The sequence below is a fragment of the Bubalus bubalis genome, chromosome 6 (assembly GCF_019923935.1).
Source record: "Bubalus bubalis isolate 160015118507 breed Murrah chromosome 6, NDDB_SH_1, whole genome shotgun sequence".
Classification (NCBI taxonomy): Eukaryota; Metazoa; Chordata; class Mammalia; order Artiodactyla; family Bovidae; genus Bubalus; species Bubalus bubalis.
The window spans coordinates 26,675,930-26,694,213 of NC_059162.1; the positions used below are offsets into that span (position 1 = coordinate 26,675,930).

The following is an 18,284-nucleotide window of genomic DNA, read 5'->3' on the forward strand; positions in this document are numbered from 1 at the left end:
AATCTATCAAAAAAGACTGGAATTTTCCTTCATGTGACACTCTAGAGTGTTCCAGTGTCTCCAATTACCTAAATATGTCTTTCAACCAGGCTTCATTCCTTGCAGTAGATGTTATCTACGGGGGATTGTTTAACTGGGCTGTTGTTTTTCTTACAGTGCTGTATTATCTATCAAGTCCTCAGGTTTGACCAGTCACAGGACCAGGAGACCAGTGGTTCCCTACTTGAAAACCCCTTAGAATTGTTATTGTTAAAAACAGAGGCTTGGGCCCCAACCTAAGCTACTGAATCATCATTTTTTTTTTTCCCCACAGGCTTCACAAGCTATTCTGTAGCTGGCCCAACCACATCTCAGAAAGTCCACACTCCGGGGCAAGGTCAGTGGGAGGTCACACAACATCAGCACAAATTTCAAGCAAGGCCAGTGTTTTCTGCCTCATGGCGGAGATTCCAGCAGGCCAGGAAGTGTATTTTACATATGTATTGAGTTGGCCAGCAGGTTTGTTTGGGTTTTTCATTATGGAAAAACCCAAACTTGTTGGCCAACCCAATAGATGCTACAGATGTTTGTTTCTTTTTCTTTCAAGACTGTACTCACCCACTGAATCAACTGGCCAGTGAAATTTTCAGTAAAGTGGTAGGGGCAATGCTGAGAAATGGCCAAAGTCCTCAGGAGGCTTTTTAACTATGCATTTCATTAATTCTAAACACATTTTTTTTTCACATTTTAACACCTCAGGAATAGGGTTGAAACTATAAATTGATTGTATCTTAGCATTTGTTAAAGTGCAATTGAGAGTGCTTTTTCTTTCAAATGGTCTGTAAATAATGGCGCCAGTTAAAATCAATAGTGTCTTCAAACTGATGAAACACAGTAGTAGATAAAGGAATAACATTCACCTCAACAGATAGTCAGCGTGGGCATTGCCCCTGCTGCTCCCTCTACAGGGCTAATTCTACACCTCTGCTTCAGCAGTTCTTTCGACTCTGCTGCTGCTGCTGCTGCTGCTAAGTCACTTCAGTCGTGTCCGACTCTGTGCGACCCCACAGACGGCAGCCCACCAGGCTCCCCTGTCCCTGGGATTCTCCAGGCAAGAACACTATTACAACTCAATTCAAAGGCCACCTCCTCCGGGAAGCCTTCTGGGTCGCCCAGTCCTGCCAACCAATCCAGATTCCAAGTCCTTCCTCTGGGCTCCTGTATTGGCCTCTAACCTAGACTTATCACACGGTTACATTTATCCTGTAATTAGTCCACCCCTCCCCCAACCTGAGCACCTTGAAAGCAAAGATGTGCATGCCTCTGTGTTTCTAGCACTTAGCACAGAGCCTGGTAGGTAGTACAAGTTCAATAAATGTTTGTTGAATGAGTAAGTGATGTAGAGATTGAATAGTTATAGGCACTGTATCATATGTATGCCACAGATTGTGGAAAAAAGGCAGAGCACAGGGCTGGAAAGGCCGGGGAGGGCTTCAGGAAGGGAATGGGTTAGGAGTTATTCTGGCAGGATGGCTGATGGAATGGCACAGGACTGCAACGAGGAAGGAGAAAGTGGGGGGGCCTTTCTCTTTCTCTTCCTTTCTCTTCCTAGTAGATCTCATGATGACTGTCACTTGACTAGACTCCATGTTAGAATTTCAGGAGGCAATGGGCTTTCATTCATCATTATTCTTAATAACTAACTCTGGGTGTTAAAACAATAGAAGCCTGGTTCAGAGAAAAGAGCAGCTCAACCCTCTGCGAGCTCTCACAGGAAGTCCTGAATGTACAGAGACTTTGTGGTTTAGACCTCAGAGCTTCCTGCCAGAGCTTGACAGGGTTTAACAAGTCTAAGAGGCTGGGAGAAGGCGGGCGGAGGGGACCGCAAACAGCACGGTGCCAACATTGCAACCAGGTGCCTTCTCACCATCTATTGCTTTAGAACCTTAACTGTAAACTGCTTTTTTCTTTTTCTTTCTCCCCCACTTCCCTCAAAGTACAACTAGCATGACTGCCAGCTGAGGGTGGGGCCTGACCTTTTAATCATGGTTATTTAAGACCTGGGGTTTGCTTCCACCGAGTTGTGTCTCAGCCTGCTCCTTTTGCATGTTGCCTGACAGGCTCGTGGAACCTCCAGTCTTTATGGATCCCCCTCTTTTCAAGGATGCTTCACCATGAAACTGTCTGAAGAACCAAGGAAGTAAAACTGCAAATGAGGTTATGTTTTCTGGTGCTTCTTACTGAAGTTTGTGCATAGAGATTTCAATTCCTTATACAAATCTACCAATAGGCCGTGGGTCCAGCTTTGCACCTGGAACCTGGGGAGTGGATGTCAGTTGTTCTGGTGGGGGATGAAGGGGAACTGGTTGAAATGGGATGGCCAAATTTGGTGGCGCTCTCATACCGCACCAAATAGCCTCTTTCCCATTCAGCACTAGATGACACCTGGGGTCAAGTCAAGGCTTTTATTTCACTGGTACTCCCAATACAGTGGGCAAGTGTCCACCAGGCACATAAGAAAACCAAGAGCGTCTCAAACAGGAAGCTGCTTGTACAAGACACGGCCACAGTGACTGCTTGACATCTGACATGGGCACGTGCTCTGAGAGGGAATCTGTGCTCTATCACCCAGTACTCGTGTGCGCACTTTTATTGTTTTTTCCCTTCCTGGAGAAGGGGTGATTGGGGAAGGGGGCCAGAGACTGCAGACGTCAGGCAGCGTGGCTGCGTTAGAAGTCACAGACTCCGACTCACGTGGTTGTGGCTCACGGGCTGGGGAGGCGATCGTGGTCTGCTTGGAGAGCAGCCTTGCTGGAGGATGGAGGTGTGGGCGTGCACGCCCGGAGTGGAGAAATTCCACAGTGCCTTTTATGGGAAAGGACGGGTTTTCATCTCTTTTGATGAGAGGAAGAGGACAGCTGCGGCAGAGTTAGGAGTTTTCTTCGGCATCACAGGGAGGTTTCGTTTGAACGCGAGGCTTGGGGAGGGGAGGGCCTTTTTGCTGCTGAACTTGTGTGCCTGGTGTCGGAGGAAGCCTCTTCTGCTGGGGCTGGACACGGGGGCCAAGAGCCCGTGGACGATGAGTCGGGGGCTGAGAACGATGGCCAGGTACTGGAGGAGTTTGGGACATGCCTGGATTTGCAGGAGTTGAGACTGGAGTCTGTTGAGGCTTTCGGCCTCTTTCCTCAAGGATCGCTCTCTGTGTTTTTATCTCCAGCTCCTCATCTGCAAGGATCAAAGAAGAGTTCTCTGAAGAGTTCTCTTGGCAAAAATCAGGATGGGCATAACAATACCGAGTGCACCTCCTGTGTACACCGCAGCATGCTAGCTGCTCTGGGGAGGATACGATGAGAAGGCAGAAGCCACCTCTCCTCGCCAGAGATTCCAGGTCTTGAGGGGGAGGACAGAAAGGCCCACCAGCAAGATAGAGGGACAGCCCAGGGCTTCAGAGAACTCAGGGAGTCAGAGGCAAGGAATCCGCTGGAGAACTTGATGCCTGGATCTCCGGAGGGCAGAGAGGGCACTCAGACCCCAGCCCTGCCTCAAAGTCACCCCAGGCATCACACCGTAGCACCACTCAGGGTCAGAGCCCTTATAATAGGATCTGTAGCAGTCAGAGAGGGGCTTCCCTGGTGGCTCAGACGGTAAAGAATCTTCCTGTAGTGTGGGAGACCTGGGTTTGATCCCTGGGTCAGGAAGCTCCCCTGGAGAAGGATATGGCAACCCACTCCAGCATTCCTGCCTAGAGAATCCCACAGACAGAGGAGCCTGGCAGGCCGCAGTCCATGGGGACACAAAGAGCCGGACACGACTGAGCAACTAACACACAGTCAGAAAGGATGTTAGTAACCACCTGCCTTCAGATGGGTCTCTGAGATCTACCTTTCACCCACTTCTGTAATTCACCCACATCCTGGCGAGGGGTTGGGATATATGCAAAGGGCTGTTTAGTCCTTAGAAACATATTAGTTTCTCAGAAATTCATAAGCCAGCCCTATGCTCTTGGACTTGGAAGAAAAATTCCTCCTCTGGTCACTCACCTCTCTGGGATTTTCTGCTTTCTGTGATGGCAACCCGTGAAGACAGGCCTACGACTCAGAGAAATGTAATTTTCCTTTGCTGTTTTAAAGTCACACAGGAAATCTGAGGATGCTCAGGTGCCATAGGCTTGGAGGGCCCCGGTGGCCCCTCTGGCCCCCTTTGGGCTACAAGTTAGGTATTTCCTTCCCTGTGCCCAAAGTCATGCTCACAGTGTTCTCTAGAAAGCTAGAAAGAGGATCCCTCCCCGGGGCGGATGGCTGCTCACATCAGTACAGGGGTGTATGTTAGGAAACACGTGCCCTCTCTGAGCACCACCCTGTGACTTCAGGTGACAAGTGAAGTGAAAGTTGCTAGTCGTGTCTGACTCTTTGTGACACCACGGACTATACAGCCCATGAAATTCTTCTGTCCAGAATACTGCAGTGGATAGCCGTTCCCTCCTCCAGGGGATCTTCCCAACCCAGGGATCAAACCCAGGTCTCCCGCATTGCAGGCAGATTCTTTACTAGCTGAGCCATCAGGAAAGCCCGAGCACCCTCCTCTGACTGCTGGAAATCCAGGGAGTGGGTGACTCTGAACATGAAGACTCAAAGCCAAATGCTGGGGTTTTGGTGAGGAGCTGCTGCTGTGCTATGAGCACAAAAAGTGAAATGCACAGAAAGGGAAAAATATATCTTCTGTGCCATCTTTGGTGCCTTCAGGAGGCAGAGGTGGTGCCATGAGGCCATGCAGAGGACTTTGAGCCCCAACCCCAGGTCCCAGCTATGGGGCCGTGGGAAAGCCTTTTTCCATCCTTGGACTGCAAGCTGGAGCTGGCCATTTGCTTACTGCTAGTCTGGTCACCCGCTGTTTTGTTCATTTGTTTTTAGAACACTTATTCCCTATCTTCCGGGTATTAGTTACCATTGCTAAGTGCCTGTGATGGCTCAGACACAAGCACTCTCTTAGATAGCCTAAAGTCAACAAGCAGCACAAACCAGGACTGCAAATCACTATGTCAGTCTCTGGTAAGGGCCCAGGGCCACTAGAGAGATGCAGACAAAGAGCCCCATGAGTTCTGGGAGGAAGAGAGGGGTATGGCCAAGGGGCTGATGCCTCTGGTTGGCTTGGACAGACAAGGCAAGTCATCAGAGCTCTGTGCAGCCCACAGTCAGAGCAGGACTGTGGGCCCCAGCACACCCATGCCCACACCCAGCCACAGCCCACATTGCTCCACGCCTGCATGGAATCCCTCCAGCCTCAGTGTGCTCCTCTCTCACTGCATCTCCTGGTTGCTCAGCACTAGGCCTGGACTAGATGAAGCAAACAGCCACCCAGGGCACAAAACCAAAGGACGCCCTAACGCCTGGGGCTGTGCAAAGGCAGGGTCAACCCTGGGGGTGGAGGTCTCCTCAACTTTTGTACCTGGGGATCCTTGTTCACCTTACCCTTGTCCTAACTCAGCCTACTGGCCACAGAATTTGGGACAAAGCATTTAACCTCACTGAACTTAAACTTCACCTGAATGAATATAATCTGTCTCATATGATCATGAAGAAAGTTGGATGAGATAGTGAATATAAAGCATCAAAATAGGGAGGGAGGTTCAAGAGGGATGGGACATGGGTAAATCTATGGCTGATTCATGTTGATATATGGCAGAAGCCAACACAATACTGTAAAGCAATTAACCCCCAATTAAAAATAAATACATTTTTAAAAAGCATCATATTACAGATTAGGGTCTGGCACAGCCAACTGCTTTGTCAACGTGAGTTGATCATCATGTTGGTCATTTCAGCCTCATGAGAGAGCAGTTGTTTTGCCACCGGGTGGCATGTGAGGTCCAAGCATGGGATCTTTGACTCTTAAGCAGTGGGGAAGGAGCCTTTGCAGGGGGAATGGGGATGGAAAACTGCCTGAGTAAGGCCAAGGAAACCGTGTGTGCTTATGGGACTAACCCACGGGGGTGGTGGGTGCAGGAGAGAGGGAGGTGGGAGCTTGGGGCCATGCTGGAGCAGTGGCCAGAGGGAGGCCTGAGGAAAGACGTCTAAAGTAAGGAAGATAAATCCAAAGGTGGCCCAAGGCCACCACTGCCTGGGGAGGTGCAGGCTAGGTCTTTGGGCGGTTGCAGAGGCAGCTGGCCTGGGAGTGCCAGGCCCACTCCAGGGAGAGACCCCACATGGGGGGACCAGTCCTGCTGTGAATGTGAGCTTATGAGAACCTGAGGACCCATCCACCTGGCCTCACGTCCTGCTGATGACTGGACACCCCTTGCTGGACCCACATGTAGCATCGCTCCCTAACACCCTCATCCCAGTGTCCACAGAAACATCATTTTCTGAACACACTGCTTTGGGTGGCCTGGATGCTCCTTGAGCCAGCTCCTCACGAGCATAACATTTTCATTCTTAGTGGGTTGTAAGGACTGGTTCAAGGAAGAAACACTCACAGCCCTGACACTTCCTCTTGGAACAGTGAATTGGAAAGGGAATAGAAACACCCAGTTTTAGAACAAATGTGCTCCTGTGAGTCCCCAGTGTGCTGAAATTTTACCTGTGTTCCTAGGAGACTGGTCCTGAACCCACCTTGGCCACCCTCCTCAGGAGAAGACAAGATGTTGGTTCACAGAAATGGTGTTTTGAAGCTAATCTTTCTATCCACATAGATACACATGTCTCATTCAAAGCATGTCCACCCAGCTTTGCACCGAGTCAGCTTCGGGTGGTGGATTCCAGTGAGGCCAACCTGGACTGAGCTTCTCAAATCTCCCCCATTGTCACCACTGAGAATCTGTTTTTCAAAATTCAAGCTAACCACAAAATGGAACAAACTGTAACTGCCGGTGAAGGCCCTGACATTCTGAAACTACCCATCTCCAGTTTTTTCTTTCCAGACTCTGGGTGCCAGCCCCATGAGCTGTTTCCACGGGGATTTCACCTGGGCCTGCGGTGGGACAGAAGAAGGGGGAGCTTACCATCTCTCCTGCGGCTCTGTTTTTTCCTCCTGCTGATGTAGAAAATGAGTAGTGCCACGAAGATGAGGAAGACGGTGCCTCCTACACAAATGCCAATGATGAGGTACAAATCCAGACCTTCATCTGCAAGAGGAACAGATGCGGCATGGATGGGAGGTCCTGGGAAGAGGGGCCATTTCATTGCTCTGGCCAAGGACTCAAGGACTCCTGCCTCCCATCTTAAGGATGAAAGAGTTTGATGGGACTTCTCAGCCTTACGGAGGCTAAGCTCATGGAGGCTGGTGAACAAGGTCAATACCTCAAGGAGTGCAGGGTTCACAATAAGCCCTCTCACAAGGCTCCTTTGAGAGCTGTTCTTCTGGACCAGAAATGCCTGATTCTTCGTGAGCCAAGGCTCTGTCCCCTCTCAAGGAGGACGTCACAGAAGTTTAGATCTGAGAACGAGGTTAGAGAAAATCTAGTGTAATCTCTGGTTTCACTCACAAGACCCAGAGAGGAAAGATGAGTTGCCTGAGGTCACACAGCATCCATTCCTGAGTGGTTCCTTTAAGCAGCCCCTCATCTTCATGTTTCTGCACTGTTTATCCAGCTTCATCTCTGGTTGTCCTCCTACATCATGATTGCTTTTTCCTCACTCTCATGACAAGGCACTTTCCAAAGACAGGATCCATGTTTCATGTGCCCAGCCCAGCTGCTGCTGCTGCTGCTGCTGCTGCTGCTAAGTCACTTCCGTCGTGTCCGACTCTGTGCAACCCCATAGACGGCAGCCCATCAGGCTCTCCTGTCCCTGGGATTCTCCAGGCAAGAACAATGGAGTGGGTTGCCATTTCCTTCTCCAATGCATGAAAGTGCAAAGTGAAAGTGAAGTCGCTCAGTCATGTCCGACTCTTCGTGACCCCATGGACTGCAGCCATTTTCCAGGCAAGAGTACTGGAGTGGGGTGCTATTAACCTCAAAGCCAGCACCCTCTCCCAGATTTTCCCTGGCTTGTGAGAGAAACTCAGACACACAGTGAGTTAGCTGCAGCAGTGAACTCGATCTTCAACTCACAGACCTTCAGCTGCTGTAATGCAATGAGGATAACAATGTCTGTAAGAGAAATGGATTTGAGTGCAGGCTTTTCTAGGTAGGAGCTGTGTGACCGTTGGCCAGTTACTTCACCTCTCTGAGCCTCTTCCTGTCTTTGAAAAAATGGAGATAATGAATTTACATTATAGGTGGCTGTTGGAAGTCAATCAGATAATGGATGTGAAAGTGCTTTATAAAGTGTGAAACTACACACAAGGATGGAGCCTGCCCTGACTACAGTTCCGTGCACTGGCACTTCTGGGAGCTGTTTCCTGAGAGGGATGCTGGGCCATCTGCCCCTTTGTGAGTCGATAGCAGTCACAGAGTCAGCAGCTGGGGCCAGGGCTCAGGGGATTCGTCCATCCTGAGAATGAACAGAGCTCGGCCCAGCATCACAAGGAAACCCTTCTCCAGCCTAACATTCTTGGGAAGATACTGTTACCCGTCAAGCCCAGGATGGGCCCCAGGAGCAAGCCAGAGGCTCAGAAACCAAACTAAACAGGTGTTCAGGCTGCAGTGGTTTGTTAATCCTTGCTTTTCTTCCTAAGTGTCTCTCTCTCTGACCCATTCTTTGCTTGCCTGTTACACAGACTTTCTAGGCTCTGTGGATGAAGGGGCTTCCATTAGAAAAGCAGGCATAATCCTAACCTGCTGTGAAACTGGACTGGGAAAGGCAGAAGGGCCCTTTAGGTTCTGCCTGCTTGGAGGAAGGGCCAGGGCTATCAGAATCCACCTTGGGCTCAGCCAAGGCCTTCCCAGGGTCTGACCTGGGGGGGTTGAGGGCAAGCCTAGGACCAGTTGAGGAACACGGGGCTAAACCATGCAGCTGCCAGCCTGTCTCCTCAGGGTTTCAGACGGGACAAGCGTGCCCTTATCTGGGCACACTTGGGAATGTAGGTGTGCCTTACGCAGTCTGTTCACAGATTTGTCCAGCACAGCCTCTGGGTGCTTTCTGTGGGGGAGGTTCCAGCATGTCTCAGACGTGGCTGTCATGCAAAGCTATGTCCTCAGTCACTAAATCCAGCCACACTCCTTTCTGCACTCCCTCTCAGAGATGATATGCCCATGAATTCATGTGGTAGAGTCCTTTTGCGTATCTAAACCGGCTCCCTCCTTCTACTATTTTGATTTTAAGTACATGCTTATCTGTTTTGAGCCAAGTGGTTAATCATGTCATTGCTCCTCTCTGCCTTGGCCTTTTAGGGTGATGCATCCAGATCCACTTTAGGGTCTTCAAGAGCAACCTTGTCCTCCCCAGGCTTGCCCTAGGTATTCCTCCCATCTCTCTAGTGCCCCTTCCCCCACCTGGCTCCCCCAACTCTGCACCACAGGGAGGTGACAGGAAGGTTCCAGTCTTCGAACCCCAGCTCCCCTCAAAGCCCTTCCTCTCTTCCTCCATCCCTAATGCACACACATTTTTATACTGCTGGGATCTGGTTAAAATACACATGGAGTAGCATTACCAGATAAAATACAGGAGATGACTAGTTAAATTAGAAATAAACAATGAATAATGATTTAGTATAAGGGTGTCCCATTGCAACACTTGGAGCACACTTATACTGTCTTTTTAGGGACTTCCCTGCTGATCCTGTGGTTAAGACTCTGTGTTTCCAATGCAGGAGTTGTGGGGTCGATTCCTGGTTGGGGAACTAAGATCCTGCATGCCATGCAGGGTGACCAAAAAAAATATTTACACTTTTTTTTTTTTTTAATTTGCTAAATCTGGCAACTCTAATTAAGAGCATCCTGAAAGGGGATAAGAGCTTGTGAAGTTGAGGAGGGGCTACCTCACTCACTGTGCCTTAGTGATGGGGGGCAGGGAGGGATGACTGGGAGTCAGAGATTTCATAGGAGGTGACGTGACGCTGGTCTGAGCGTGTGACTTGTGGACTCTAGGATGGTCGCCATTGAGCCCTGCCTCCTGAGATTTCTACCTGTGTGTGACCCCTTCTGATTAAATGTGGGCCGGGCTTACTGAGTGGCTCCTGAATGAATAGAGCACAGCAGTAGTGATGGGACCTGAGACCAAGTACACAAAGACCAAAGAGCCTGGCTTTTGTGCTGGGCCCTTACTGCTGCTGTTTCTCAAGCTGCCCTGAGGGAAGGGGCTGCCATACTGGGAGGCAGCGGAATGCACGTGAGTAAACTTGGAAGTGGCTCCTCCCTCAGCAGAGCTTGTACCTGGCTGACATGACTGCAGCCCCTGCTGGTACCCTGATGATAGCTTCATGAATGACTCTGAGCCAGAACCATCAGCTAGGCCAGTCCCAGATTCAACATCTCACAGAAACTTGAGATTATTATCTTCAACGCTGTTTGCTGTTTTAAGCCACTAAATACGGGGTCGATTGTTACACAACTGATAACTAATTCAAAGTGTATATTAAAGTCTTACTTCTGACTTCACACCAGCTCAGGGTTGCTTCCTAGGGTCACTGACCAGCCAAAATTGCTACAGAAACTAAGGAAATCTGGCCAGATCCCTGTTTTGTTTCGCGCTCGGCTTCCTTTCAGGGGATTGACCAGGCAGCACTGGGAAGATAATCGTGGAGTATCAGATGAGTAGATGCTTGGGGATCACGGGGCTTATCTTCTTTGTGGCCCAGGAGGCTGAAGCCCAGAAAGAGGAAGGGACTCTGTCCAGGCCATCCCGATATATTTAGACAGACCGAAACTAGAAGTCCAGACCCCAGTCTCCCAGGCCAGAGCAGGCCATCTTTCAAAAATTACTTTTGGGGGTCATGTCAAGTTGGGGAGCAGGAAAGAACTTAGACTCTTGAAATTTCAGAACTTTGCGTGCTGAGCTGTCTGCTTTGAGGCAGTAAGAGCATTGCCCACCTGGGTTCATAGTCCTCCCTGGCCTCAAGCTTTTCCTCTCTCCAAGTCCTTCACTTCCTGGGTTTCTAGAAGGAGCCTTTCTGCTCCTGCCTCTGATAGGAGGTGCTGACCATCACCCCTCCAGCAAGGAATCTTCCTTGCTCCCTTCTCCATCATTGCCCTGGGGTCACAGTCATCGTCCCTGACTAACTGAGAGACCATGGGCAAGTCAGTTTGCCTCTCTGGCAAGGGGCCGTCTATATGAGATAACCATTTCAGCTCCTTTTATCTCTTCAACTCAGCAATTCTTTCTCCTAGGAGAGCACCTTTTTAATTTCCTGAGGTTAGACCATGCTCTGTGAGAAGAATCCCAAGATGGGTAAACAGGGAACACTACCGCTCTCTCCTCTAAGCCTTCCCTTGGAGATTTCCAGGGGAAAGAGGGATGTTTTCAGTTCTCATCCTCAGCCACAGCGGCCTCCCAGGCCAAGCACCCATGCCCTGGAGCAGTCCTTGCCTGTTCGGCCTTAAAGACTGGACTGTGACATGAACTTGTGGCGCCTGACCAGTGCCCACCACGCACCTGGACACACGACGATTTCTGTGCTGACTTTCTTATCAATCTGGTTACTCGCCTCGCACTTGAATGTTTTATTCCATTTGGTGTTCCACGTGAAGGTGATGAGCTTCCGACGACCTTGTCTGACACGGGTCGCATTTAAAAACAGTTGTAATTCAGGATCACTTCCATTTTCTACCTTGCAGCTCACAGTTCTGTTGATACAGATCCAGTTAATTTCAGGTCCTGAGAGCATCTCTGAAAAGAAAAGAAAGATCCAACCTAAGTCAGGCAACTTACTGATTGTAAAAAATATACCTATTTAGAGAGGGAAAATGGAGTTAGTTGGGGACCAGGAAACAATTTCAAAGATCCCTAGCAATTTTAAAAATATCATTTCTATTTTATGTTATTTATACAGCACATTCAGAATAAATTTATTTCTGATATTTATAGATATATCAGTAAAATATACATCATATTCTCAGATGGTCAAGTGTCTACCTGCAATGTGGGAGACCTGGGTTTGATCCCTGGGTTGGGAAGATCTTCTAGAGAAGGAAATGGCAACCCACTCCAGTACTCTTGCCTAGAAAATTCCATGGATGGAGGAGCCTGGTGGGCCACAGTCCACGGTGTTGCAAAGAGTTGGACATGACTGAGCAACTTCACTTTCTTTCTTTATACCTTAAAATGCTTTCACATATATGATATCATTTCATCCTAACAAACAGAGAGGCTGATGTTTTTCTCCCTGTTTATAGATGAAGTGCCCAAGGGTCTGGGAGGGTTAAATGGATGGTCCAAAGGTACCCACTAATAAATGGCAAATCAGGAGAGGAGCTCACCCTCCCAAATTCAAGTTCAGTCATACAGTTAAGAGGTTTACCATGTCGCGATCCCCACATGGCACAGTAGTCTGTTGGGGATGGAGGGTTGGCAGAAATGCTTTAAGAGCAACTGGGAAGCTGACCCTTGAGAAACTGGTACATGTATAGCCTGGGGCCTTGGTCACAAATGGAAACTCCCTCCTCCTTCCCCCAGCAGATCCTGGGAGCAGTGGTGCTGTTCAAGCTCTGGACAGACAGAGCCTCTTCATCCTCCCAGAGCTGCTGGGCCACTCCCCACACCTCACTGGTCCTCACCCATAGATAAGGATAAGAAAGACATTCCCCACCTGCACAGCAAGGCTGACAGGTGACAAAGCCCTGGCACATGGGTGGGCTCTGGCAATACTGGTGGTGAGGCTTCCCAGGTGGCACAGTGGTAAAGAACCCACCTGCCAATGCAGGAGGCACAAGAGACAGGGGTTCGAACCCTGGGTAGGGAAGATCCCCTGGAGCAGGAAGTGGCACCCCACTCTAGTATTCTTGCCTGGAAAATTCCATGGACAGAGGAGACTGCTGGGCTTCAGTCCATGGGGTTGCAAAGAGTTGGACACGACTGAGCGGCTGAGCACAGACAATATTGGTGGTAGCTGTTGTGATCACGCACGCCCTGCCTGTCCTTTTCTGACATGATAATATTCGAAGGCTGTGTCACGAAAGAAAAAGCCCTGGCCTTGGTGTCATTTGGACCAGGTTCAAATCATACTCCACCACTTGTGAGCTGTGACCAGATTCTGCCCTTTTTCTCACCCTGCCTTCCCTTTCTTTCCTCAGAGTTGCCATCTTTCTCTCTCAGCAGCCTTCCATTCATCATGCAGATGGATACCTTTTTTTTTTTTCTTAATGATTTCCTCCCTCCCTGACTCCCAAACAATCATATCTTCCCCATGAACTTTCTCGCCAAATTTCATTTCTGTCCCAGAATATAGGTATGCAGAAATTAAGTGTTTTCCCATCCAGAGATTCAGTGCAACCCCGAATGAAGAGGATGGAAAAACATCCCCGTACACCAAGACAGGGTCAGTGCATGCTCTAGGGGTTGAGTTGAGGAGTTTGTTTGTGTTTTCAAAATGGAAATACTCCTTTTTTTTTTCTATTTATAAATCTACATGTTGTTGTACAGTTGAAAACAACACAATATTGTAAAGCAATTATCCTCCAATTAAAAATACAAGTAAAAAAAAAATACAAGTAAATCACATCACTGTAAAAATTGATAAAATATCAAAAAAGTTTCAAAAAGATTAAAAATCACTTGCAATTCTATCATGCAGTCAATAATTATCAATGTTTCAATGCATCTAACAAATATTTTCTATGCACACATGCCATATATAATGTTCTAAAAAATAAAATTGGATCATATGATTTTTTAGTCTGCCTTTTTCCCTTTACTGATCTATTATGAAATTCTTTACTTTATGAACACCAATAAATATACATGTCCACCATCTTTTTAAATGATATATTGTTGATTTTAAGGGCTTCCCTGGTGGCTCAGTGGTTAAGAATCCGCCTGCCAACGCAGGAGACGCAAGCTCCATCTCCAGGTCAAGAAGATCCCGTGGAGAAGGAAATGGCAACCTGTTCCAGTATTCTTGCTGGGAAAATCCCATGGACAGAGGAGCCTAGCAGCCCATGGGATCATAGAGTAGGAAAGGACTGAGTGACTGAGCATGCACGCATTCGGATTTAATCAGTAAGTTTCTAACTGCTGGGGACTTTAAGATCCTTTCCAGTATTTCACTGACATAAACTACCCAACAATGTGCAGCCACTTGAAAGCATATCTTTGTACATATGCTCTCTGTAAGACAGCTTCGTACAAGAGGCATGATTGTATCTAGTGAGGGTACAGCTCATAGATGAGCGCGCTCTGATTTCCAGGTTGCTAGGACGACCTCCTTCTCCACTAACATCTGTTTTTAAGGGGACTTCCTCAGCTAATGGCAGCAGCCCCCTCGTTAAGGAGTTGTGGGTACCAAGATTGGAAATAGAGAAGCTTGAAGGAACAGAGAGAACTCTAGCACTGAGGACACAGGTACTGTGTCCCAGGGGCCTGACGCACCTACGGTTAGCTGTTGCCCTGAAGCCTTGTCCCATGAATACCCCATAGGGTTATAATTATGAAAATCAGACTCAGAGCAGATAGAGAATTTGCCCAAGGCCATGTGGCAAGAAATGGTGACTGGATCACAAATTGACATGCTCTGTAACATTTACACACACATACACACACAACAAGATGGAAGTTGTGTCATGGAAAGATCTCTGTCTTTTGGCAAAAGAGTGAGAATTTATTTTTGAGGTTGTGAAAACATTCTAAAATTGATTGTCTGTTTGGTTGTACATCTCTGTAAATACACTACAAGCCATAGAATCATATACTTTAAATGGGTGAATTTTATGGTACGTGTGTTATATCTCAATAAAGCTGATTGGGTAGGGGTGGGTCGGGGCAGGGTGAGGGCAGAATGTCACCATCCTTGCTAAAACCAGACTTGCGTTTGGATCCTGACTTTGCTCCCATCAGACCACTACCTGTTTCCTCAAAGTTGATCAGGGAATAAAGACCTCTCAGGATTGTTGGGATCCTTAAGTAAGAGCATGTAGCGAAGCACATCACACATCACCGGTAGCCATTATCACCCAGGCAATACTAAATGATACATGATGTGAAGCTCAAGTTTGAAACAGGCCAAAGTTATGACATCTGTGGTTCCCAGAGCCCACAACAGAGGCCCGTTCTGGCTGCATCTATCTCACCCCATTTCTGAGCTGTAGTCTGTATTCTGGTGCCGGACTAGGTGTGGAAAGTTGTCATCTGCAGGGGGGCTGCCAATGTCTGTGACTGTTGTGGGTGGGGGCTGCTACCAGATCCGCGTGCTCAAGAGCAGGGCAGGAGGGTGACTTTACGTAGGAGGAGGGGGCCCTTCCTTTGGCAGCATTTCCTGTGTCAAGCACAGAAATGCTTATTTGCTCACTGAATCTCTGGCTTGTGTTCAGGCTCAGGTTCCTATCTTCTTCTCCAAGCAAAGTTCAGCTTCTTCTTCTATTGTTATCTATGCCCTGCCAAGTGACCCCTGGACTTGCAACTTCAATGTCATTTCAATTCTACTTTCTCGTCCCTCTCTCTCGAACTCAAGCCACTTTGTTCATCCTTTTTCCACACATGACCCTCAGTGTAAGCAAGCTTCAGGCATGTTATAGGCACCCTTTGGTCTAGGCCACTGGTTATCAGCTTCAGCTGTGCTTTAAAATCACCTGGGGCGTTTAGCGCCTACAATGCCCAGGCTCTGAGCCAAGAAACTCTGATTTAATTGATCTGGGATGCGACTTAGTACTGGTAAATTTTACTGTACCTCAGCTGATTCCAACCTGAAGCCTGAATTAAGACTCACCAAGCAGCCCCTTCCTGCTTCCCCTGGATTAAAGCAGCAGCTCCCTGCCTAGTCTTCCATCTTTCATCTTCCATAGCTACTACTGCTCTCCCAGTAAACGCATAGACATATGGAGCCACACCCTGTGTATTTTCTACAGATACCAGTAAAAACACCTTCTACCTTTGATCATGCTGATGTTGAGCAGATTAGAAACCATTCATCCTTTAATGCATTATTTCCAGCCCTTTCCTGCCTTACCAACACTCCTTCAGGACATCTGGGCTTGAAATTGTCTCTCTGGACAGAAGACCCACTGCCCTTCAATCAGCCTCCCCTTCCTAGCCTCATAGCTTATCCTTCATCATCCACCTGAAATGGTCACCTTTTCCCCCTTCTGCCCACTGATTCCCCTCCTCCTAATTAATGCCATGTCAATCTAGATCCTTCACTCAAATCAGCATCCCCACCACCTCTGGAGAGGTGGAGTGTGCAGACATGAGGGTCTATTAGCTGTGGCGTCTCTCTCTCCCACAAGACTGGAGCTTGCATCGAGGCAGGAGGAATGCATTCGGTTTCCCTTAGGGCTCCCCAAGACCAACGTCTGGGCTGCGGACCTTGCATAAATGCTACTCTTTGGCTTGCTAAATAGCACCCGTTTTGAGATGGAGGAATTTAGGGGTCAAAGACTTACCTTGAATCTTCAAATCAAATTTTTTGCTCAGTAGGTTTACTCCATTTGAATCATAAATCTCTACCTCATAGAGACCACTATCGTTTCTCATCAGAGTTTTAATTTTCAGAGTTCCATTTGTAAACATATCATATTTGTCCATTTCATTGTGAAGTGGCATATCTTTCTTTATTCGTGCAATCTTGTTTTTGTTTCTGTTCCATTTTATATCTGCCACTTTATCACTTCTTGGAAAACCAGGAATGTCCAGGTTGAGGTCATGATCCAGGGCACCCCAGACGACAGTGCTTTCAGGGTCTTCACCTACAAAAAGCAAGACAGTGGCTGAGGTGACTCGCTACCAAGGAAAAGCAGGGCTGTGACCTTTCTGACTTCTATGCTCAGTTTAGGGTCTCCAACGAAGCATCTAACAGTGAGAGTGAAGACCCTCACACCAACTTACCTTTGGTGGGAACAGTGAAAATCAGAAGGAAGCTGGCTAAGATTTCACATGCGAGGTTCATCTTTGGGGATCGTTTCCTTCTGTGATTCTGTGTTCTTCTTGCAAAAGGAACTCAAGTAACATCAGTGGAATCCACCCCCTGTGAGCTTAACCACGTGCCTCTCTTTTTTGCTTCTTTAGGTAACATAGAAAACAGACGTACACACACACACTCACACATAAGCATATACAATTCAGAAAACCAACCTGGCTGATGTACTTCTTTGCTAAAGCAGGTATATTTGTGAGTGTGTCTTCTTATTATGTTTTAATCCTCACAGCAGCCTTGGGTGGGTTTTATTATGCTCGTCAAAGAGAAGAGGAACTAACAGACTAAGCCACTCAGAATCACCCTTTAGTTAACAAAGAGCCAGATTCAACCTTATGGCCTGCCTTCTATGCCCTCTACTGCAGTATATATGAAAAAGTATTACTATTGAAATACATAAATTATTCCTATCAATCAATAAGACAAATGAAATTTGGTTTTAAAAATCAACAAAGAATACAAACAAGCAAATTATAGAAGAAATACATTATAGAAAAAATGTCAATAAATGTATGGGAAGATATCTAATGCTACAGATATATATATAATAGCTATTTTATATATATATAAGTCATAAAACACCATCTTCACATTCAAATTGGTAAAATTAGAAAAGATAGTGATTTACATTATTGACAGGAATGTTGGGAGAAGCAGGAACCTTCATATAATACTTGAGGGAGTATAAAGTATACTTCCCATGGATGGGTTTTGGCAGTTTCCACTAAACTTTAAAATATATATATATATATTTAACCTAGTAATTTTAATTTGAGAAGCCTAACCTTCAAAAATGCTTGAATAAATGTGCAAAAATTCTGTCCAAGGAAATTTGTTATAGCTTTTTTGGTAATAAAAATTTTCAAACAACTAAAATTGTGGTATATTCATATGATGAAATATTGGTTGAGTTAAAATAGAATGAAGTAGCTCTAAGAGCATATTATATATTATATTGTATTGTATTATACTATAATAGTGTAGACATGGGAAGAAATCTGTAAAGACTCATGCCAAACTTTCCACAGCACATCCCTTTCAGGACTTGGATTTGGAGGAGGCAAAAAGGAAACTTTCACTATTATATCAACCTTGGTGAAGTTAGAAATTTTGATAGTGAACATATTCATTCTGTAATAAAAACTGTTTTTAATGAAGGGTACTTAGGACGCATCTGTTCCAAAGCATATGCAGATCCTGAGAAACGATTTACCTCTAGGCCCCTTACCTATACGTGGCTCAGCCACTAGCCAGCCGCCAACCACAGCCTCCCAAGTCCTGGTCCAGACCACGTGGTAATGGCCATGGTGCTCCCTGCCTTGGCCTTTCTGATAATTTTCCTAAGCTCTCATGGGACAAATGGAGAGCAG

The 18,284-nt window shown here is 47.1% G+C and overlaps 1 protein-coding gene across 1 annotated transcript; it reads right to left on the minus strand.

The window, feature by feature from the left end:
- Positions 1–2,430: 2,430 nt before the first annotated feature.
- On the minus strand, positions 2,431–16,979 carry CD2 (CD2 molecule). Its single transcript, XM_006058688.4, has 5 exons — positions 16,827–16,979; positions 16,385–16,687; positions 11,448–11,681; positions 6,977–7,099; positions 2,431–3,204 (listed from the first exon to the last, which is right to left on the minus strand). The coding sequence occupies exons 1-5, from the start codon at positions 16,885–16,887 to the stop codon at positions 2,909–2,911; spliced, it is 1,017 nt and encodes a 338-aa protein (XP_006058750.3). The 5' UTR covers positions 16,888–16,979; the 3' UTR covers positions 2,431–2,908.
- Positions 16,980–18,284: the final 1,305 nt, after the last annotated feature.

What these genes read in the sequence shown, in the direction of transcription:
- CD2 (XM_006058688.4), bottom strand. Translation starts at nt 16,887, where the DNA reads ATGAACCTCGCATGTGAAATCTTAGCCAGCTTCCTTCTGATTTTCACT. An exon ending in TTTCACTGTTCCCACCAAAG is followed by an intron (nt 16,688 to 16,826) that starts GTAAGTTGGTGT and finishes TGCTTTTTGTAG; the next exon opens with GTGAAGACCCTGAAAGCACT. An exon ending in ATTTGATTTGAAGATTCAAG is followed by an intron (nt 11,682 to 16,384) that starts GTAAGTCTTTGA and finishes TTTTCTTTTCAG; the next exon opens with AGATGCTCTCAGGACCTGAA.